Source organism: Platalea leucorodia, assembly GCF_965183815.1.
Source record: "Platalea leucorodia genome assembly, chromosome: 4".
NCBI lineage: Eukaryota > Metazoa > Chordata > Aves > Pelecaniformes > Threskiornithidae > Platalea > Platalea leucorodia.
The window spans coordinates 34,790,992-34,814,321 of NC_138826.1; the positions used below are offsets into that span (position 1 = coordinate 34,790,992).

Genomic DNA, 23,330 nt, shown 5'->3' on the forward strand with positions numbered 1-23,330 from the left:
ACCCCATCACTTTGCTCCTGAATGTTTATGGGAAATTCCCTGTCCAGGCAGCTCAAATACCATTTTCATACCTTTTGTTATCTGCCTTTCTGTTCCTCACGTGCCCCAGTCATGGTCGTGTTACTAACCAGGAGTACATATGAGCCCTGTCAGAGTTAAAACCGCCGTATAAAAGCAGCCAAGGCAGGCATTTTTGGTAGGAACAGCAACCATAAGCAAAGCATTGCCAAGCACTGCCCTTTCCTGGCTCCTCAGGAAGTCGGCAGCCATTGAGGTGCCTGGGAGGGACTTGTGTGAGAGAAGAAAGCAGTCCTCGATTTGGATGTGGCCAGCATCAGCATCCAGCCTGAGCAGCGCTGCCTTGCATGACAACTGTGAAGTTTCCACAGTGCAGCATTTTGTTCAGATTGTTTAAGGATGTAATTTATCAGTTACTTTAGTCCTTTAAAGTTTATTAAGCGTAAAAACTAAACTTCCAGAGCAGGGGAAAACTCAGCCCCAGGCTTTGTTAGAATAACAGTCGTTTCAGGGAATGTCAAATTTAAACTTAGCTCTGTACGTGGGAGGGCACAACCCTGCTAATTGCCAAGGAGTTCTGGTCCGTTGCAGAGGCAGAATTGGATAAAGCTGGGCAAATGTTTGTGTAAATACTATTATCCTAAACAGCCAAGAAGAGAGAGACACCAAAAATTATTTCAAAGGGATTCCCTTTTCCCCTTAAAAATGGTTGTGTTTACTGATGTTCCAGCCTGCATGTCGACTCTTGAGTCAGCTCATAGTTAACGGGACTTGAGCTCTGAGGTTACCATTTTCCTTTTAAAAATGGAGACCATGCTTCTTAGTCACATCAGGATGTTTAAAAAGGGGACTTGCAGTAGTCCTCTTGCTGACTAATCCTTTGCTTTCGTTTATAGCTTCACTGTACTTAGCCAAAGCATCAGGTCCTGGCCCACCGCCTTGCAAGCCAGCCAGGCTGTGCTTGCCAGAGGGCCAGAGCGCAGACCCCCAGTCTATGAGGCTGCCAGAGACATGATTTAATATAAAGCCATTTGCAGCAGTCCTCAGGGGATCTGTGATTTTTGGGAGCTACCAGAAGGCAAGGGCTGTCTGGCCATGCCTCTGCCCTTTGCCTGTCCCGAGGACTGATGGGATAGGTGTGGGAGGCAGGACCAGAGGTAGCTTCCCATCCAGTCATTCCTCCACAGCAGGGTACTTGTTCCAGCTCTTTTTTGACCTTTCAGGTTGCAGAAGGAGCATCCGTTCATATTCTCAGGAGGTGATGTTCTTTATGTCTCATTAGGACTCCAGTTCTTCAACAACTTTAGTAATAATAATAGGTAAAAGTGTGGGTAGCCTGGGGAAGAGCCAGCATAAGAACTGAAACAAAATAGACTTGATACGAACCTTTCTTCAGATGAGTGTTTGATTTTTATTTAAAAAATTGGTCTATGCAGAATTTATCCTTGAATTGCAGTCTCTCTCTTGTGCCTGTGGTCTTTGGGTTCGTTACAGAAGACAGAAAATAAAATCAGTAAATGCCGTCAGTCCATTTTGCTTTAAATGAGTTTCAAGATAAGATATCCCCCCCCCCTTTTTTTTTTTTCAAGTATCAAGGTGCAAACTATGTACAGGTACTAAAAGTGAGTTGGCGGTGCTGATGTTTTCTAAGGAGAACTGTACAAACAATAAACTTGAAGAAATTGTAACATTATCAAATGATAAGTCTCCAGCCATGCTTTTGGCTTCGGAGAATAATTTCTGCAAAGGAAGGATTTTCCTTTTATATTGAGCAAAAAAGAAACACCTCTTACCCTGTAGTATTTAATGACGGTAGCTATCTCCTCTGTTTAGATTAAAATTGCAGGCCTCAGATTGCAAGCTGTAATATTTGTTTTCTTCTGATTGCTGCTTTTAGCTCCTCAGTAAACGCCATTGACTGCTCTGTGGGTAACTCCGAAGAAGCCTCTGGGGCTGAATATATTAAAATCCACAGCATTCCACAGAAAATGACAAAATTCTCCCCAAATTGCCCCCACAATTTTCCACTGGCCTTCTTTATGAGCTGCAGGCCAAAGAGGGTGATCTGTTGTGCTTGTCCTATTCCTGTTTTTCTTCCTGTTTTAAATATAGCAGAATATATAAAATAATGAAGTGGTATTCAGAAACAATTCTTTTGCCAGGTCTTCCATCTGTTATTCTGTATAATCCTAATTTCTGTACAAAAAAACAGAACCATGGTATGCAACTCAATATGTTACAAGATGTTTATTTTCATCAGCGGGGTCCAATAAAGTACATAGCTCAAATATTAACATTGGAGTATGTTAAGATTTCATTACTATTTGATCTATATATTTTACTGACATAAATGGATAAAAATAAACAGCTTGTAACATATAGAGTTACGGACTATGCTTTTGTGGATTTACAGAATTCTGTGGTGGATTTGGGTTTTGCAGCAGATTTATTTTCTCTAATTCAGTTAAAATAACTATGTAATCATTATTTGTGCTGAGTATGGTTTGAGCTTCATTTTCATAATTCACCGTGGGATTTGTCTGCATAACTTCTGATGGTTAATGACCCTATATTGATTGAGATTCTCTTTTGTGAGGCTGTATTGCTTGTGACTTGATAATGAATCAGTCAGATCACTCCATTTTAGAGAGAAAGAAAATAGACATAGTGTTAACTTATTAAAAAAAAAGACACCCAAAGCTCTGTTCACTCTATATATTCTGTAGGGGCTTTTATAGTGCTTGTAGTACATGCTGTTCTGAAAGTGTCACACATGCATTTGTTGTTGTGAACTCAAACGCTGTAGAATCTGTAAAGATGCAAGATTAAATTTTCCATTGCCATTTTTACAGATAACAGCCCGTCGACAATGGAAACATATTTATGATGAATTAGGTGGTAACCCTGGAAGCACAAGTGCTGCTACATGTACTCGCAGACATTATGAAAGGTAAGATAACAAATCTGAAATGCTTGTTTAATAATGAAAAAATTAATTTGGAGAGCCTTCAAAGCATTTTATAAAGAATTAGAGAAAGAAAGAGCGAGAGGCTTCTTAAAGATATAGTAAATATTCCCCCAACAGTTTAGTCAGATAATCCATTGTAATTTAAACCAGAGTGTATGTCTTCAGTGACTAAATAAATAAAACAGGCATGTGATTTTTCTTTGGTACATATCTTAATTTTTACAACAGCTTTCCGGTTAAAGAAGCTGAAAAATTGAGCAAAACATACTCAAGGAAAAATAAGAAATGACAGCTAATTGATGCAAACACTTGTCTTCTGTCATTTTTTAGGAATACCAATTAAGCAAATTGTGGTTGTGATCAAAATAATGGGGTGGCCCACAATGCAGGGTGCTGTTAATGTTGTAGGTCATGCAGAGCATTGCATTCCTCTTCTTCATTGCATTCCTTCTCTCCTCCCTCCCTGCGAGCTGCTGCCAAACACTCTTTCTCTGCAGCCATTGTTGCTGGTCAGAACTGTTGATTTCTTATTCTTCCCATGTAGATAATAACTTCCAGGGCTTGTGAAGCCAGCATGCATTGAATAAAATACCGGAGCTGGAATGTTGTTTCAGTTTGGTATCGTTTTTAGAAACAACTCTCTTTTTTTTTCTTTTTTTCTTTTTTTTTTTTTTTTTTCCTTAGACAAGCAAATGTTAATAAAAGCTCTGCAATTTCAGCCTCAGATAAGGAAAGTCCAGTCTCTTGTTCCCAGGCATAAACAAGTTACTTTGCTGGGGTCAGGAGGAGATTGTGCTTGCCTGTGCACAAGGCAGCACAGCAGCGCTGTGCTCAGTGGGCAGTGTTCCACCTTCTTTTAGTGCCTTACATGTTGGCGACTTCCAGGGAGACGCTGCCCTCCTCATGGAGGGGAAGGTTGATCACCCTCGTTTACAGGGGATGTCTCCAACAGAAGGACTTGGGTGCACAAAGAAGTTGCATGTAATGCCTGTATAAAAAGTTAGAGTTACAAGCTTACTGGAGATTGAGCCAAGCAGCAGAGCAAATTGAGTGAGTTGCTGTGCACGTCAGATGGGGCTTTTCCCTGCCGTTGCGTTGCGGACAAATGTTATAGATTGTTGTAATTGACTTGTCAGATTGTGGGTATTCGGTTCTTCCCCTCCATCATTACAGCCCTGAGAGGCTCAGTGCTTCCTCTTGCACCCAAGCCAGCTGATGGGTTTCAGACTGACAGTCTGGGTCTTCCCTTGCCAGATGTGCTTTGTAGGATGTTGTTTATTTGGCAGAAGCAGCCCAGGCACGCGTGAGAGTTAGGGCTCTGAGGGTTTAGGTTGCACAGGGAGCAAGCGTTGCTGGGCTTTGTGTTGAAATCCTAGAGTCACTGAGGGTACGTCTCTTGTAGTTGTGGAAAAATAAATGAGCCATTCAAAAATACTTCCTGAACTCCTGTCTCTCTCTTCTGCTTTCATGCTACTGGTTTATTTTTTTACATGCAAAACCCTTGAATTGCACTCCTCCGATGCATACAGACTCATCCATGTGACTTACTCAGCAGTTACTCAGGAGTATGCTACAAAGTGCCCCAAAGCCCATTGTGCTCCCTAGAAAACCTGAGCAGACCCATGATGCTTTCAAGATTCAGAAGCTTTTCCAGGCTACCCAGAGCAGTTCTGCTTGCCTTGATCCAGTCTGAGGAAGGAGTCGTCTTTTAGTTTATGCTTAAGATGGATCTTAACACACTGAAGAGCTCCTACCTGAGTTCTTGGATGCCAGAGTCCATTGTGTAGTTCTTGGTTAGGTCTGATACGAGGCAGAACCTATTATCCACGTTTCTGTGGCAGGCTGTCAAAAGATGGCATTTGGAGAAAAAATTTTTTAGGATTTTTAGGTTAGCCCTGAGCTTACCTAAAATATGCTTTACCAAATCTGGTCTGAAAAACCGAAACACATATACAAAAACCCTCAGTGCCTGGTCCAGTCTCTGGATTTGTAGTGTTAGACACTTTTTTTCTACCACAGGAAAGCTGTATTAAGCCTCAGACTTGGAAAAAAAGTAAATGAAATTGTCATGGTTTGTTTCAGCTAGTAATTCTAACTACAGCACCTGTAAATGTAATGCTCGTTTATAGCCAAAGTGCTCAGATGACATTTAATCTAAAACTAGAACTGCAGTGCAGGAATCCACATTCATGATTCAGGACACACATACATTTTCTAACTTGAAGCTGAGCTGTAAAGCTAAACTGGAAATTGAATTAAGCTGGGAAGTAAATGCTGAATAAACCTCATGATTTTTCTTTTCTGAATCCCACTGGCCTTTCTTTGCTTACTGGAGGCAGAACAGGTAGTTCCCTCACTTCACTGATCCTGCTGCTGTTTGACTTAGTCTTGCCATTCATCTCTACAACTAGATCTCAAGGGCATCTGTGTTGTGTTAACTAGCTTTCTTCCAAGATGACAGAGAAGCTACTAGCTGTTTGCACCGGCTTTAGCGTATCAAGGCTGCTTAGGTGGCAGCAACCTTTCAGTGACACCCTTAGGATGCTGAGGAGTGGAACGGCGCCTATGTCCCATTCAGGTACTGCATCTCACCTTCCTGCCCTCTCCAGGTTCCCCTCTGCAAGGTGGAGTTTCACACAGTCCTTCAAAGGGCAAAAAGGAAAAAAAAAAAAAGAAATGAAAACCAACAAAAAGCCAGGAAATGGAGAGGGAAGAATTGCCTCTCTGTCTAGCAAATCCCATGAAGAAACGCTGCTTTTCTCAAAAGGTGTTTATAACCTCTAAAAAGCCAGCATGTTGCTGCAGACCCATGGTACCGAGGATGGCAAAAGCTGAAACAAAGCCAGATTTGAAGACTGTAGGGAACGCTTTGTTCCCCTCTCCACGCCCCCCTGTTTGGAGCAGGGGTTTGTGGTGGTTGCTGCCACTGTGCTATAGGTAGGCAGAGTGCTTCGGTCGGTGCGGTGTTTGCTTTGTTTCCCTGGTAAAAGGGAAAGAAAGATTTCGTGTGCATTATCAACTGATTCATTTTTCATGTAGTACGGTTTGTGTTTCCAGTAACTGGTTTCATTTTAAAACAAGGCGAGGCTGCCAGTGTTTCAGTAAGTGTTATTTGTATATTAGTTAGAGAACTTTTGTTTTATTAATGAGTATAATAATGAAAGTGCAGGTTGCTGAGTAGAAGCAATGGGTGTTTTTATTTAAAGCATAGCAGGCATCGTATAATGCCAATGAATGCGTTATTGTCACTGTAGGCATGGCTGGTCTGAACCTGCCTCTGATTGGATTATTCCAAATAGGCCCAAGCACTTCATAAAAATGTCTTTGTCAGCCTAGTTTTCCTTCCAAACCTATTCATCTCTGTCAGTTTTTAATATTAGTACCAGGCTCTTGGCTATAGTCCATTAGTACTGTACTTAATTGCTCATGTTACAGATGATTACCAATATAAAAAGCATTAATGTTTTCCTATCGTGGGGCTGTTGCTCTGTGCACGACTCTGACCGTACAGGGCTTAGGAGTTGTTGTTGTTTTGGTCGTTACTTTCTTCGTTTGTGCTCCTCTAATGCATTTACCTTGCATGATCACAGAAAGCTAGAGGCATGTGTGGTTGGTATTAGCTGATTCAGCCTGAACCTTTCCTGTGAAACTCTTAACAGCCCTTGTCAGCACCCTACATCTCTCTCTCTCTCTCTTATCAAGAAACCCTCAGAAACGGCTACTTTTCTGCGAAGCACTCTTCTCCATGCTGCCTTCCCCTAATAATGCAGATGTGGTTTTCACATGCAGGGTTTGAGGTTTCTTTCGCTTTTACACAAAACACATGATCGGCAGCTTTAATTTTCCGGCGTGAATGATGGGCTGTGTTTCTGCAGTGCTGGTGACGTTGTTGTTAGGGACTTTTCATAAATATTACACCACCACAGCCCCCTTAAAAAAAAAAAAAAAAAAAAAACCAAAAAAACCAAACAAACCAAAAACCCCAACCTGCTATATATAAATATAGGTATATAAAGTTCCCAGTAAAATGCATTGAACAAAACAAAAATACGAGCAATTGCCTGTTGGGGCCTTTTTCTGCCTCCAAGTCTGGCTGTGATTCATCTTGGTTTCCTCCAAAGCAAGCCTTGTGCACGAGCTGCGCACAAACACGCACGGGCCGGGGAATTGTGGTGTGCAACGGCGTGTGGTAACACTCCTCGGCTGCTTTGCCGGACAGACATGTCGGTGTTCGAAGGTGTCACGGCAGGCAGCTGGACGGTCCCGTAGAGGAGTAGCCCTCCTGGCCTCTTCAGGTGCTGCGGGGAGCCTGGTTCCACTGGGGTCTCCAGCAGGGATGGACCCAGAGCCTCCCACGGGCCATGCCCTAGCTCTTCAGCGGTGTAACTTGCACCCTGACCCTCAGGAGTCACTAGTGCCTTGAAAACCAGACTGTCCCGGTCAAACCCTGCTGGAGGGGGATTTATTAGGCTTCATGGTCTCATCAAATTCAGGCAGCTGAGTGGGAAAGTGTTCTGCAGAGCCACAGCCACCTGGGACTTGATGAGGAGCAGATAGGTGAGATGGGTCCCTGCAGCGGGGAGCGGTTCTTCACAATCCAGCGGAGTGGCTGTGCCCGTGCTTTGGACACAGACCCATGGAGGGTTTTATTCTGGTTGTGAGTGTGGCCCCTGGGCACCAGCAGAGGACCCTGCACATCTGTCCCTTCCCAGGGGACTAAACCCCAGGAGATACAGTGTTTTGTACAGTTCAGAGCCCGTTCTGCCATTTTTCTGTCTAAATCGCTCACATAAATATTATATATTATCAGAAACACAAGGCGGGTCAAAATAAGTCCCTTACATGGTTTCCCTTTAACAGCCGTAAAGTCTCTCTACCCTAAGGATATTGTGCAGTAATTCAATATGCAAGAGAGCCCCGCGTTCCGTGCAAATGCTGTTTGGTTTTGTTAAAGCATTTGGATAACTTTGGTAACGTGTAAGCATTTCAGTGGAGTTTTGTAGGAAAGAGCAGCCAATCTTTAGAGGGAACAAAAAAATAGGAGGCTAGTATAGCATCTACATGAAAATGCTTATGGTTATCTTTTAATTCACGTTGTAATTAATAGAAGGTTTTGATTTACACTGTTAAGTGTGAAAACATCCTCAGGCAAAAATTAATCAAGTGTTATGTCATGCTGTAAACTACAGCTAGCTCTTTGTTTGACCCAAAAAAAACTTGCCAAGCAGCAGTTTTTTCTTGTCGTACTAACTTAGTTGTTTTATTTTTGTCTTCACCCCACTTTCCTGCCCCCCTCCCACTTCAGCTAGTCCCAGACTCCCAGAAAACTTCGCAAGTGGCAAATTGTCTCAATAGTTTTCCATCAAGCACGAATTTAAGCCTGAAGATAGATGAGGTGTCTCAGTCCTCTCTTTCTTTTCCTAGTTTTTTGGTTTGGTGTTTTTTCTTTTTGATAAATAACAAGAGGTTTCTACTTATGATTTTCTGCCCTCGGGGCTTTATCATTAAGATTAAATAACTGTACTCTCAAGCATACCACTGAACAAACATCTTTTCAATTATGTGAGTAACAGATGCTTTAACAAAGGAACTATTGAAAATTCAGAAAGCTTCCCCCCTCCCCAAAATTTAAAAAGTATCAGATGACAGAGGAATGTAATTGTTTACCATTAAAACAGATCCTTAGCTGTCCATTCAAAACATCTGAGAACACACAGTTTTTTTCAAAATTTCTGGGTTTTCAGCCTCGGAGACTTACTGGCCAGCACTGGAGTCAGCAGAAGTCCTTGGGTGCAAGAGTGCTGGACAGTCAGGCACTGCCTTCCAGTGCCTGGAAACAGATGATCTCTCTCCTCGTGGGGAATTGTTTTCCCAGCCACGTCCTTCTTTCCAGCCAGGAGCTTGTCCCAGCAGAATTGGGGAATGCCGTGTGCTACCCAGTGCTCCCGGTTGGGTCGTCGCCCAAGCAGAGGGGAACTTCCCAGGCATGCCCGCAGTACACATGTGCGTGGACGCTTGCCGGGCGCTGAGGCTGTGCAGCGTGCCTAGTGCTCTTGGGGTTCTGGCACTGCTAGCAGCTGAGCTGGTTGCTCGTGCTTGGTCAACATTAGGCAACGTGTCTCTCACATGGTGACCCCATTTCTTGACAACCAGGAGTAGGAACAGACTCTACATGCGAGGACAAGCCCCTTTTCCTTGCTGAGAGCTGAGTTGCCCCAGGAGGGTGCTGCACGATGGGAGATGTGCCAGGGATGCACCAGGTACTAGGGATCTTTACCCTCAGGTTCCCCAGGTCCGCTGGGAATCTCCATCTTGTCCTTTACTGCAGCGCTTTCCTAACATGGCAGGGGTTGCCCCTACTTTGTTCAACTTTGTGCAATGGAGATGTGGCTCAGAGCTCCCAGGGAGGGTCAGCAGGATTTTGGAGTCCCTCCAGGGAGACCTGCACCCCATAGGCAATGCAAAATGGCATCTGTAAGCTTATCTTGGGCATAGGAGCTGAGCATTGCAGAGACTGTATGGACCTATCGGGCAAAAGGCATGACTGCCTTTAGATGCAGAAATGCTGACTGCAGCCAAAACAGAGGCTTATAGCAGTTTTGGTAGAGTGACCTGAGGAAGCTTCTCTGTGCCTGTCCCCCTTCGTTTGAATCTCTCCCGTGCAGTAAATCTGCACCGAAGGCAAAGACTGGGGTTGTTCATCTCCCCCTGCTGAGCCATAGGATGGAGAGTGCCTGAGCTTCCCTCGCCTGGCTGTGCAGCTAAATCAACAGCTGTGTTTGTAATGTCACTAATTTCCAGTTTACTTAAAACAAAGTGTCTTTGAATTCTCTTACAGCAGCGCAGTTCTCACCTTTCAGCAGAGAGCCATTCTCATTACCCACCAGCACTCCCAGTGGGCTGTGAGGAAAGTTGTTGATGAAAGGATGAAAGAGCCATTTCTTTAAGGAAAGAAAGTTCTTTGGGAAGAAAATTGAACTCAAAACATATTTTGTCTTTGCTGATAAAATACATGCCAGTTTTGTACTTCAGACAAATGCAAATAATGCTATTGCTATTGTGTTCTGCACAAAAGCATGCGAGGCTTGCTTTCGTAACCCCCGCATTGTACAATGCGGTCCAGGGAAATCAGGCTTGAGGAGCACTCTGCTGGATTTCCTCAATGTATTTTATATTCCCATTTCAGAAACCGGACTGAGACCTTAGAGTCTGGGTTATTCCTCTCCCCTGTTCTCTGCTGGGAATTTGTCACTGGTGCCCAGGAGAGCTGCCTCCTGCTCCTGGCCGTCCTCACCAGCTCATTGCTGTTGAAGGTGGCTTGTTTCCCCTGCTTACACTGACAGCATTGCTCCAAGATTTATCCCTTTTAAAGAGCATCAGGGTAAAAAAGACAAGACTTCTCTTGGGATCAGGGCTCGGGCATTCCTGCTGGTCCCTTAAAACAACTGAATGTTTTGCCACTGAGTTTCTAGGGAACAAGAACCGGGTTTCTCTCACTAAGGTTATCGATAGGGGCCCCTTTGCACGGCGGGGGCTGTCGATGGCGCCGCCCCGAGGTGCCCCAGCTCAGCGGCTGCTTGTCCCAGCCCTGCGCTCGGACCCTCTGGCTGCAGGGGCTGGGGGCTGCTGTGAGGACCTGAGGGATGGTTGCCCTGTTGAACCAGGCAGACCGGCCATCTCGTCCCCCAGCTCCGGCACTACCTTCAGGGGAAGGAGCAACAGCCACTATAGCATAATGTGCCCAGGAGGGAAGTGTTTTCCAAACTCCTACCAGTAAAGACATTTATTGCCTGTCCCTTTTCAGTGTTTTTGAAACTCTAAGAGCTTAATGTTCTCATGATTTACATTAGCATCTAATCCTTGCATAATCTCACTAATCCCTTGGCCCCAAGATATCCATTGGCAGTGAGTTCCATGGGTTAACCGGTTGTTGTATTCATTTGGTGGAGCAGATTTAAATCTTTTTCCATTCCCGTTGCAATCAACCTCCTTAACCTTCTGGCCAAGCATGGGAATGGGGCAACATCTCCCAAGGAATGGGCTTCGGTATTTGAAGTCCTTCCACGATTATTGTTGTGGCTGAGAGGCTTCATTGCGCACTGTTTTGTGTTGGGCTTGGAGCCCTTGAGAAAGCGAGATGATGTCAATGGGAGACGTGCTGGAATATTTTATTCTGCCAGAAAGAAAACAAAAATAAACATTGAAACCAGTGATACAAAAAAATATTGTAGGGGTTGTGCTGAACTGCCTCCTTCCCTCCTTTACCCTGTGTGTCCTGGGCATATGGTTCCTCCCCGGCCCGAGAGCCCCGTCATATCCAGACACAGTGGGGAGAATTAGAGAGGAAACTGGCAGCCTTAACATTTAATTTCCTTCCTCTTTCTGGGCTGGTCAGATCCTTTGCATTATTGTAGCTACTTTTTTTATCATGTCTATAAATAGATGCGCTCTCATGTGTCCCGTGAAGCAGAGTCGGGCCAAAAAAGTCATTCATTCCGCATAATCAATACATGAAAATGTAGTGGTTACTGGCTCAGATGAGATCTTGTATTGTTAGTTCTGTAGCTGGGAAAAAAATGTTGACTAATAAAGATTAAGGGCTTTTTTTTCTTCTTATGAAATGCTAATGATGAAGACATGTTTGATATACTGTGAAATACATTTCTCTAATGTGAAGTTTCTGCTTTTTGTTGGGAAAGAGATTCAGTCCCTGGAGGATTTTAGAATTTGTAAATATAAAATTATCTGCTTCAGTGTTTTTTAAAAAAATGTTGGCAGAAAGCCAGATTACTTACATTACTGTAATAGATTTGCTGACCTCTGACATCTGCTGCAGAGAAGTACATTGAATTTTTCATAATATCAGATGATGCAGATCTAAAAACTCAGTACACTCTGCACCATTATTTAATTCAGGACTTAGTAAAGCAAAATCTTTTTTTGAGTAGCAGTTTATATGTGATTAAACTTAATATTGCCGATTGTAATAAATCAGGATTAGTATAGTACTGATTTGTTAATCTAACTTGTATTGATTTTAAGTTGTCTTTATTTAAAAAGAAAAAAAAAAAAAGGACTGGCTTTTCACAGTGACTGAATTTAATAAGAAGCCCTGTGATAGCAAAGACTCCCCTACTGTTTCTGCTCTTGGCTGGAAAATGTTATTCTTGTATTATTCCAGGAAAGAAAAAAAAAAAAAAAACCCTCATGCTGCTAAAAATCTGCTGCCTGTGGAAAGATTTTTTAATACACTAGTGCTTACATATTCTATTTATGTTAATTGACTTATAAATAATACATTTTATTAATCTTAATATTGGAATCTTGATCATGATAAAGACCCTTTTATTTGGTCTCCTTGCAGGCTTTACAAGTAAATATTCTTTAGACCACAAAATATTCCCCCCCTTTTCCTTTTTTATGAATACTTTGATACTTCCCCCCCCCGCCACGAAATACAGCCACAGTTCAAAGCGGCTGAAAACGTGGTGGTTGTTTCCAAAGTGCGATACATCCGAGGTATCCGGCTCTGGTTTTTTGGACATCGTCTTTACCTCTCCTTGCGCAAAGATTGATTAAATCTTACCTGCGCTGCAAATATTTGACCAAAAAAAAAAAAAAATTATGTTGTGTTGGTTTCAGACATGTCACATTCTGCTAAACTATTTGGCTAACAGCAGATCGCATTCTTCCTGTGTTGGGCAATATTGACCTTAAATTGGCTAAGCCGGCTGCTTTCATGGCGTGTGAGCCGGCTGCTTACATGTTCTGAGAGCTGTATTAGCTTTATTACTCCTGCGCCATAAAAACTTCTAATAATCAAATGATAAGATCATATCCTGTGGGTAATTGTGTTGTACCATGACAGGATAACTGAAAAAACATTCAGTGAAAATTGCAACCGACGGAAATCTCTACGTGAAGCGGCAATTGTTGGCGTTGCTCGGCTCGGTGCTGCTCCCCAGGGTCTCGCAGCCCGCGTTCCTGCCCGGCTCCTCTCCAGCTGCCCCCCATGGCCCCCAAAACCCATCTCGGCGGCGGCAGGGAACAGCAGCCTGCCGGCCTTCGTTTCAAATGAGGAGGGGAAAATCCTAGAACAAGCCATCCTTGTGTTTTGATTCCGTTTTACCTTAGTCATGCCGCCTCCCCGATACACGAAACATTTAATTCCAGATTTCCTGCCGCTGGCTCCGGGCCTTTGACCGGCTATGTGAAATGTATTTTTACTGCTGTCGGCCTGCCAACTGCTGAGCTCAGTGAAAAATAACTAAAATGAAAACCTTGTACTCCCACATGAACCCTTAAGATCAGAAAAGGAAATTTAAGCCACGGTTACTAATTAGCGCCAAAGCTAATGAGTTCTGGTGAGGTGCAGCAGGAGGAGGAGGAGTTTGCGTCCCGCGTTACCCTACAAGGCTCGGTGGAGAGCACGCGAGCGGTGATTAATCGTGTCGGCCCGGGCCTTGCTCCCGTCCCGGCCGTAGCCACGGGGTTAATCGCGTGGCATCTTTCACAGAAAGGTGCTCGTGGGCCGGGAGCGTCTCCCTCTCCCGTGGGGCGCGGGACAGCGTCGGAAACCTTTACGGTTGGAATATGTAGGTTTTTAATGGGCGACGCGTTCCCATGGAAACAAAACAAAGTCAAACACTCCCCTCGCAGTGCTAACAATTATTGTAATAAAATGTGTTTTTATTAAAAGCGATTTTAAATATTTAACACATGGCGGAGCGGCCTCAACGTTGCCCTGTGTGAAACCCAACCTTGCCTCTAGTGAAGTCCAAAGCCCTTTGTGCAGCACAGGGAGGAATTCGGTGTTTTCACCAATATTTGCGCTTTGCGAATGAAATGTAGCAGCCTCAAGTATGAACAAGATTATTTTTTTCTTATTCTGCTTAGTTATGCTTTTTATTATATAAACATTAACTGTAATATTACAGTGGGAAGCAGGTATTTGGCAACTATGTATTATTTTGCTAAGTTTGCATAGAGGGAGCAGTTTCCAGTTTTAGCAGCTGTAACATGTTTAAACTCAGTTTGTAATGGGATCTGAAGATGAATATTCCCTGTGGGCTCTGCTTAGCTTCATTACTGGAGCCCTGCCAAATTCAGGGCTAGAAAGTATTATTCACGCCTCTTTGCACATACCATGTCAGAGCATGCTCAGTTAATGAATTTTGTTTCTAATATAGCATAAATTAGGTTTATATTTTAACATAATTTATGTTGTATTTTATTAAAATGTAAAATATTATGATCACGAGCAATCTAATTTCTGCTCTCTTAAGCCCAAACTGTGTTTGAACATCTAAGTATGTAAATCAAAATTGCATGCTTAGAAACTGATTCTAGGATAACAAACGAATATCTGAACCAAAGAGCTTTCTGCCTTGGAGTCTTAGATTAAAGATAATTAAGGATTCCTGGTATTTGAACAGATTTATGTTGTTTATAAGCAAAGTACATTTTCTTCATAGAGTCAACTTGTCTTTTTTTTTTTTTTAAACAAATTATGTTTGCAGTATTAAAGTTCATATTTTTAAAGTCTGAGTCTTGTATTAATCCCACAGTGAGTCATTAATCATACCAAATGCATTATAAAAACTTTAATCACTGAAGTTGAAACTGAGATTGTAATGCAATCCATCCCTTTTAATTATATCAGTTATTTTTCCTTTCAGATCAAGAATTGCAAAGGGAAAACAGATAGATTGAAACTCAGTGTGTTTGATGCTTTCGGGGGAGGGTATTTTTTGTTTGTCTGTCTTCCTTGCTTTTTTAAAGCAATTTCGTGCACTTTGTGGAGCACAGTTCCACAGTGAAAAATTCCTTCGCTTTTAACTCTTTTCCTCTCTCCTTCTTTCCTAAAAAAGACAAGCCTCACCAGCGAAGGCAGGGAGCGTGGTGGCTCTCGCCATACGGGTGCGTTGCAAGGGTGGCGGTGGGCTGGTGCCGAGGGCAGCGTGCCGGGTGCTGTGCCCGCCGCTGTAGGTGTCCTGCAGCCCTGCTCTCTCGTCGTCTGCCGGGTTCCTGGCGCTCGCCCTTGCACGCCGGGGAACCACCAGCCTGGAATTGTGTAGCTGTTGTCAAGTTGGCTGTGGCGTTGTAGGTGTTTTCCTGGGGTTTGCTGCATGCTTTTAAGGGTAGGGAGAGAAAATAAAAACAAATGGTGGATTTTTCTTTTTTAAATCAGTCTAAAACGTAGCGGCTCGTATCCTCATCTGGTACAAATTGGTGTAGCCGCACAAACCACTGCAGCGTTACTGGCAACTGATCCATACCAACTCCAACTCCTCTGAATTTACGCCACGCTTTAATCTTGCTAAATAAATTGATTTATCATACTTGGATTTGTAGATGTAGAGTTTACACTGTTGCTTTTATGGCATGGAAGAAAATAGATTTATTAAGTGAACTGCTCGTAGTAGATACATTTTGTTCTTCGCTAGAATGGCAAAATCTGATCAATTATTTGTTCCTTAATCCCCCAGATTAATCCTGCCGTATGAAAGATTTATTAAAGGAGAGGAAGATAAGCCACTGCCTCCAGTGAAACCTCGAAAACAGGATAACAGTTCCCAGGAGGGTGAAGCAAAAACAAAAGTGTCTGGAACAAAACGCATCAAAAATGAAAACCAAAAGAGCAAGAAGGAAAAAGATAATGCACAGAAACCCCAAGATGCATCTGAGGTTGGTTGCTTTCCTGCTTTTCAACTTTTCAATTAAAAATGTACAGCTTTAATCATGTGAAATCCAGTGATAAAATACATAATTTAAACTGGAGAATTCCAACCAGTTGGCCTTTGAGTTTGCTCGGCAATGGAAATTCAGTTGTTGTGGTACTGTCTGTGTTGGGATTTTGCTAGGCTACAAACATCAACCAGTTAGCTCCGTATTGCATGGCGCTGGTGGCAGAAGACCAAGCGCTGGATGTAACAAGTACCATTTCTGCTCATTGTATTATACAGTGGTCACCACTAAAAGATCAGCAGCTGCCAAAAGGAAACCACACAACTACCACAGTTATTTCCTAATCTAAGTATAGGGTGCGGGAACCTCTAATACTGTTGATAATACTGTGGTAACTCTTGGACACAGCTGATTTTTATAATGGTAACCTCTGGATCAGCCCTTCCATGCTCACAGATGTATGCAACGTCTGTCAAAAAACAGATCACTCCTCAGGATTTTTATCGTGTTATACTCAATTTCTCTTTGGATTAAAAGGTCAGATTTTGAGGGAAACACCTTCCAAGCCCTGACTGAGACTGACTTCCCTCTCACATGCCACAGATGATTTTCAGCTGAGATAGATTCCTATTCTGTCACCTGCTTCACATGGGCAGGCCCCGTTTCCACATAGAGCTGCGTTACCTGCAGTCATAGGGCAGCCCTCGTGGAACAGATTTTATGTTCACAGCCTGGGGTAAGATAGACCAGTAGAACTCATATTTGTCTGCAAATAAGAGTAAGTTTCACGTGTTGTTAAGTGATAAAAAATCAATGGGGTTTTTGCTCCGGTGTCACTTAAGCACTTTCTTTTGCACATCCTGCCCACTCTCTCCTGTGCCCTGCTTGCGCCCTGTATGAACGAGGCGGTGAAGCTTCTCACACACAACCCCTACACAAGACATTGCTTTTCCTGTCTCGGTCTGCCAGATCACAGCAGCCTTCAAGGCGTTGCAGTGAAAGTAAGTATTTAAAGAATGTCGAAACACATGATATGCCCGGCAGACTACGACTGCTCCTTTGACTTCATTGCTGTCTGGCAGGTACATAAGGTACATAAGTCCTGTTTCTAAACCAGCTTGGAAATTGGTATTGAGTCAGCTACCAACAATCCTCCTCACTGCTTAAAAAAAACAATGCAGGAGCAGTAAACACGGATGCCTCCGAGACTTTGTGTACCCAGTTTTGAGAACAGAAAATTTTGATTTTCATGTCCCACTACCTCTTTAAGTTGTGCTTACAAAGACAATTTCATCTCCCATCCAAACCAGAATTTGTGTTTTAAATTGCCTTGATCGACAGTACCTTTAATATCTAATGTAAGATCACTCCATAGAGAGGGGAGGTTTTTTTGTTTTCTCTAACACTGTAGTTTTAAAGCAGGGAACCCTGTTGGGGGAAAACCCCTCCGTTTCTGATGAAAAATACATAGAGAGGAGACTGCGCACAAACCTGTTTCAGTCGCTGGGAGGCTGCAACACAAATTGGTGAAGCAAGGAGATGCAAAGTGAAGGCTTGTGCTCCCTTCCCGTCATTCCTTTGTGCCTGGTTATTTATTGAGGGGGTCTTGGATCAGCAAGATACATTACACACTAGCCGTACCACCACCACTAAGCACAACACAAGTCAGCAACAGAGCGTCAGCCTCCACTTTGAATTTCCTTGCTTTTGTTGTTCCCTGTCTCAAACTTCCTGCTACTTAAACTGCAGTTATTTTTGTGTGGTTTGCAGGAAGAGTTCTTCAGCTGCACTTATCGGAAATGTAGGGAGCCTAGACGAGACAATAAAAATGTACCATTACGGCAGTTTCCCATTGTAAAATGGTACCTTTTATAGCAGAATTAGTGTCTCCTCCCTGACTGGGATGGAAGATGTGTCCTGCCCCCGTTTGATCAGGCTGGGCGATTAAGGACCTCAGCTTTCGTGCAGGTCACCGTACGGGCAGGTGGTCACACGAAGCCCGAGCAGGGAAGGGGCCTGCAGGGGTGGATGCTTCCACCCTGGGTGGAGAGCTGCAGAGCTCAGCCGTGCTCTGCCATAGAAAGGGCCCCGTGCTGAGGACGTGGCCCTTACGGGGCCACCAGAAAGGAGGTGTCCAGCTACTTTGGGCGGAGCGAAATCCAAGTCTGCTGGAGCCAGGCAGAAGGTTGCATGTCCCTCTCTCTCCAGCCATCCCCCAGCAGTGGAGCCACGTGCCAGGCTCCACATTTGGGTGCAGTCCTCATCCAGGCACAGCAGTCGTAGTGTGTTGCTCCCAGGGAGCCTCTACAGCCACACACGTAGATGTGTAGGCATGGCCCCAACCAAGCCACCGCTTCAACCATTTCTGCATGTGGCCTAGAAGCTGGTCGTAGCTACGAGCTGTAAAAGCTTAATCAAGTTACAAATGTGCGGTCCTCTCAATTGCATGTTCAACTCATACACCATAAGAAGTATGCAGGGAGAGAATATAACTTTAATTTATTAGGGTTGCATTTGCTTTTGTACTCTTCACTGTTTTCCTGCCATCACAATGACATTGTCGATGTAACAAGATACCAGACAAAATGCTATTAGCCTTAGACTGCACATTTCCTCACAATAGCTGAAACTTCAATCAAAATGTTGCTTAATAGAAACAAAGAGCAGAATGTACAGTTATTAAATATGATTTCTCTCTTTTTTTCCCCTCCTTGCTTTGCTCATCTGTCTGGTATTTTCCTGTAATTTTATAAGCTCAAGAGACTAGCGATGGTACTTTGTAAAGAATCTAATGATGGTATTTGGCTGCAAAAGGCAGCTATGAGTTTAAAAAGAAGTTAGGATGACTAACAGACACTGTAACTAATAGGCCAACCAAACAGACAGGAATATTTAAAAGCAGCTGTGAAGAAATAAATCTCTGAGAGGGTTAGATTCGTTAGGACCCTTCTCCGATCCCCCGCTCCTACCACAGACCATAAAGCGCATTTAGATAATAACTTTCTCGATGCGTCTTATCTTTACAACGAAGAAAGAAAGAAAACAATAATAATAAAGGGCTCACACAATGCTGCTGTTTTATGACTGTCTTCTACCACGACATGTCAGAGGAGAGTGACAGCGGTTTTGAAAAGGGCTGTCAGTCAGCTGGATCGCAGATGGGACGCTCTGGTGACCTCTGCGGGTCACAGTTCAGCCGGCTACATAATGGGATGAATAGTGTGAATTGTGCACACAAGCTTTATTAATGGGGGAGCAGAAAGAGCTGCGGTCCCATTGACGATAACGTATAAAAGCCATGTTTGTAATAGCAGGCACACACACTTACTGAATGTTGACAACTTCATTTTAATCCGTTAATAAAAAAATGTGTGTCCTAGTTAAGCTGTGGCAGTGATTTGCTGCCTACAATAGAGATTCCTAGTATGCCATTTCTGTCATTTTCACACTTTAATGCAGAACTGGATGTGAGTGATCTCCTCTGTGATCACTGAATTTTAAGATAGCTATGCTGGAGAGACTTTATGTAAGAAAAAACATGGGAATCATCGTGTCGTTTTTGTAGGTAAAGTTGGCTAGCAGGAGAAATTTCTATAGCCTTATCGTTTGTGTTACGAAATCTGCTCTCCTGCATTTGCCTAATTAATTTTAAAAGAGTGTAACCTCAGCATTTAGCTATCCGGTCAAGCTACTGGTGCCTCTCGTCAGGTTACAAACATCTGCTGTTTTGAAATGCCTTGTTGTGACCCTGGCAGGGATGGTGTATTTCTTAATATTTCCAGGAGGTATTTTTCTTTGTTTGAGTCCGATACCTGGCGTTAGAGCCTTCACGTTCCAGCGCGGTGATTGACAAGTACTTCTCTAAAAGTAGCCAACGGGGTACTGTGTATGATCTTATGAACAGTCTGCTGAAATGCACCGCATTCTTATTACTGTCTGTTGAATCATTTTATTAGATTTCATCTGAACAAGAGAAGGATCAAGAATCAGCAGACCAGAAAAATTTCCCTGAACATCCTACAGCGGGAGAGATGAAACAACCCGTGCAAGGCCCTCCATCTCTTTTACCAGAGACAGCTCGGCCACTGCCTCTGGAAAAGACAGACCTGGCAGAAAACAGCACGAACAGTGAGAAAGCCAAGGAGGAGGTTCAGCAGTCATCCTCTTTCTCAAGTATATCTGTGCCCCCAGAAGAAGACACCCTGCTGGATGCCACCGTCACAAAACGGTTACATCCCCCAGCAGATGCCCTGGAAGACACAAAGCCTGAACAAAGACTACACAAAGCTTTTACTGACAGCTTAGAAAGCGAACCTCCAGAAATGCCCTTCCCGGCTTTCCCGGTCCAGTTGCCCACTCAGAGCGACATGGAAGATGACAAATTGCCAGAGATGGCTGATTACATCGCAAACTGCACAGTGAAAGTGGACCAGCTGGGAAATGAAGATATCCACAATGCACTAAAGCAAACGCCCAAAGTACTGGTGGTCCAGAACTTCGACATGTTCAAGGAAAAGGAGCTGCCCGGGTCCATGAACGATGACTCCACTTTTGGTTACACGCCACTGCTCTACTCAAAGGGTAATCCAGGCATCATGTCACCCCTGGCAAAGAAGAAGCTGCTGTCGCAGGTCAGTGGGGCAGCCCTGTCGTGTAGCTATCCTTATGGTTCTCCTCCACCTTTGATCAGCAAAAAGAAACTGAACGGCAGAGATGAGCTGTCCTCAAGCATATCACAAGGTCCCCACGCCCCTAATTCTGATCCTGTAGCAATTAATAGGCCCTCAGTCATACAACACGTACAGAGTTTTAAAACCAAGGAAGAAAGGAAATCGATCAATGACGTTTTTAAACATGACATGCTAAGTAAACCGGATCCTCAGCGCTGTGATTTTTCAAAACATCACCTCAGTTCTCTTGCCAAGTCGTACGTACCGAAGACAGATATCCAGGACTGTAAAGATAAAATGAGTGAGAAAAGGGCACTGCAGCACTCCCATGTGCCCACTTTCTTGGCAGATTTTTATTCATCACCTCATCTGCACAGCCTTTATAGGCACACAGAACACCACCTTAATAATGAACAGACATCAAAGTACCTCCCCCGGGACATGTTCAGAGAGTCTGAAAATATTTCTACTTTTACTCAACACAAACACCAAGAAAAACTAAATTTAAATTATCGCCCATCTTTGCATCAGCAAGAAAAAAAGGCATCAGTGGAGGCCTCTTCAGATGATCAGCCAACAGATTTGAGTCTTCCAAAGAGCATACACAAACAGACTGCAAAGGCTCCGGGCTCCAGCCTCCCTCATTCATCCATGGCCCAACAAGAAGGCAAAGGTATCTCCCCGTTCCAGGCTGCGAGCAGCCAGGCGGTGAGCCTAGACTGTAACCCCAAAGCTTGCCGCGTGTCCCCCATGGCCATGACAGCCCCAAAAAAACACAGCGAGTTGCTCCACAGGTCTGGGAAGCAGCAGGCCCAGAGGCTGGAGAATCTGAGGAAGATGGAGGGGATGGTGCATCCTATCATCAGCCGCAGAACAAGCCCTCAGAACGTAGGGGCTGCCCGGCCTTTGAAACGGAGCCTGGAGGATTTGGACAAAGTCATTTCTGAAAAAAAAATCCGAGCTGTCTCTCCTCTGCACTTACCAAAGGAGACCCCGGTGAAAGACAAGGTTCCCGACCCAGAGGGGGAAGGCAGCAAGCCGGTGCATGGCCTCCACTCTGGCAGCATGCTGGAAAGCCACAAATTTCCCCTCTCAGCCCCCATCTTCCCAGGCTTGTATCCGGGAAGCCTGTGTACAGGGCTGAACAATCGCCTCCCGCCTGGGTATTCTCATCCCCTGCAGTACTTGAAAAATCAGACCGTGCTCTCCCCACTAATGCAGCCTTTGGCTCTTCACTCCTTCATGGTGCAGAGACAATTCCTCACGTCCCCTGCAAACTCTCAGCAACTGTACAGACACTTAGCTGCAGCAACACCTGTAGGAAGTTCCTACGGTGACCTTTTGCATAACAGCATTTATCCTTTAGCTGCTATAAACCCTCAAGCCACATTCCCACCTTCCCAGCTGTCCTCTGTACATCCCAGCACAAAACTGTAAACCCCCTCGCTCACAAAAAAAAGGTCTGAGGAGAAAAGTTAAGTTAGCGACATTCCTCCCCCTGCGACAATGTCTCGCAGATTCAGCGATCTGTATCGTTGTGAACCAGGACGCAGTCGTATCCCGCCCAGCGGAGCGCTTCGGAGTTTGGAGACAGGACTGCTTCTTTAATTCTGGGTCCCACATCAGCCCCCTCGCCCCTTATCCCTGCCCCTGCAAAAAAGAAACAAGCAAAAAAAAAAAAACAAAAAAAAAAAAAAGAAAGAAAAAAAATCATTGGATTTTACATACGTGTTTTCTGAAGGGACTTGCATATGGTAAGAGCAGATGTTCAAAGGGAGCCATGGAAATGCAGGCCCAGTCCGGAGCTCACTGAAATCCCAGGTGAGGGCTGCGTTTGCCTTTCACTGAGCCGAGGACCAGAGGCCATGCGTTGTTGCAAATGAGTCAAGGACTCGAGATGAACCTGGAAAGGAGAAGCGGGCCGAGAATCCGTACAATCAGTGGATGTGCTTTTTTGGGTAACTTTTCCTGACTTCTAAAGATTCAATCAATGCAATGTATAGTAAAACGGCAATAGATTTTTCATTTTAACACTATTAGAAGAGAAGCGTAAACACTGTTTAATTTGACTGTACATATCCACTTCGTAAACTACCAGTGTCACATTTGGTCACAATAATTTATATAGTTTTGTTTGTCCAGTATATTCTGTGCTCTTTATGTTTGTTTTTTTGTTTTGGGTTTCTTTTTTTTTTAAATTAAACAATATCATTTTATCTGCAACTTTTTTTAAAGGCTGTGGCTGTCCTAATTTTTTTTTTTATGTGTTTGTAATTTTTCCAATTTCTTTATACTTTTGAGCAGCATTTTTGTTTCGTTTTTGTGGTAACGTTTACTGTTTACAAACTGAAGCAACTGGTTCAGATTAATCTTAACGGTTATAAACATACTGTAGGTGATGTTATGGTGCAAGGATGCAAACAAGGTTCCTTTCCCCACGGTCCGCCCCTGTGAGGTGCTGAGCACCTTTCGCCCTCCTCCTGTTGTTGCGATGGCTCCTACGCCGCTTCTCCCCTCCCACTGAGCTTTGCTTTCCCGTATCGTGGTCCGTGAATTTGTCGAGCGTTGTATTTAAGCTTACCTAGGCTGTGAAACCCTCCTGCCTACCAGAGAAATGGCCTAGAAAACAAAACCTCCCTGGCACAAGCTGCTGGATGGCAAAGGAGTCCAGAAAATGCATTTGTGGTTTGCGAGAACGTCGAGAATTTCAGAAATTAGGACAGGCGCCAATGCTGATTTGGATCGGAGGCTTACGGGGCCCGTGCCACACAAGCGGCCGGGCTCGGTCGGACGGGTAGGGGGTTGCGCGCGGTGGTCGGGACGGTCCTTCGGCCCCTGCGGGGATCTGGCCTCTCCCTGGGCCTCCTTTCGCAGGGGGAAAGCCTGGGCGTGGAGGGGCTGGGTTTTCCTGATGAAAGAGCTTCCCTATGGATGTATATTCACTTTGAAGGACGTCACCACCACGCAGCTGAGCATAGACATCAATA

The 23,330-nt window shown here is 44.0% G+C and overlaps 1 protein-coding gene across 3 annotated transcripts in view; it reads left to right on the forward strand.

Annotated features, from left to right (window-relative positions):
* Positions 1-22,232, forward strand: part of ARID5B (AT-rich interaction domain 5B) — a gene marked incomplete at its 5' end in the record, with an annotated part of 121,450 nt that extends 99,218 nt beyond the window's left edge. For all 3 annotated transcript variants that reach the window (XM_082308777.1, XM_082308776.1, XM_082308775.1), the window contains 3 exons: positions 2,871-2,968; positions 15,475-15,673; positions 19,630-22,232. In XM_082308777.1, the coding sequence (XP_082164903.1) occupies positions 2,871-2,968; positions 15,475-15,673; positions 19,630-21,780 (2,448 nt within the window). In that variant the 3' untranslated portion in view covers positions 21,781-22,232. The remainder of the gene's footprint in view (positions 1-2,870; positions 2,969-15,474; positions 15,674-19,629) is intronic.
* Positions 22,233-23,330: the final 1,098 nt, after the last annotated feature.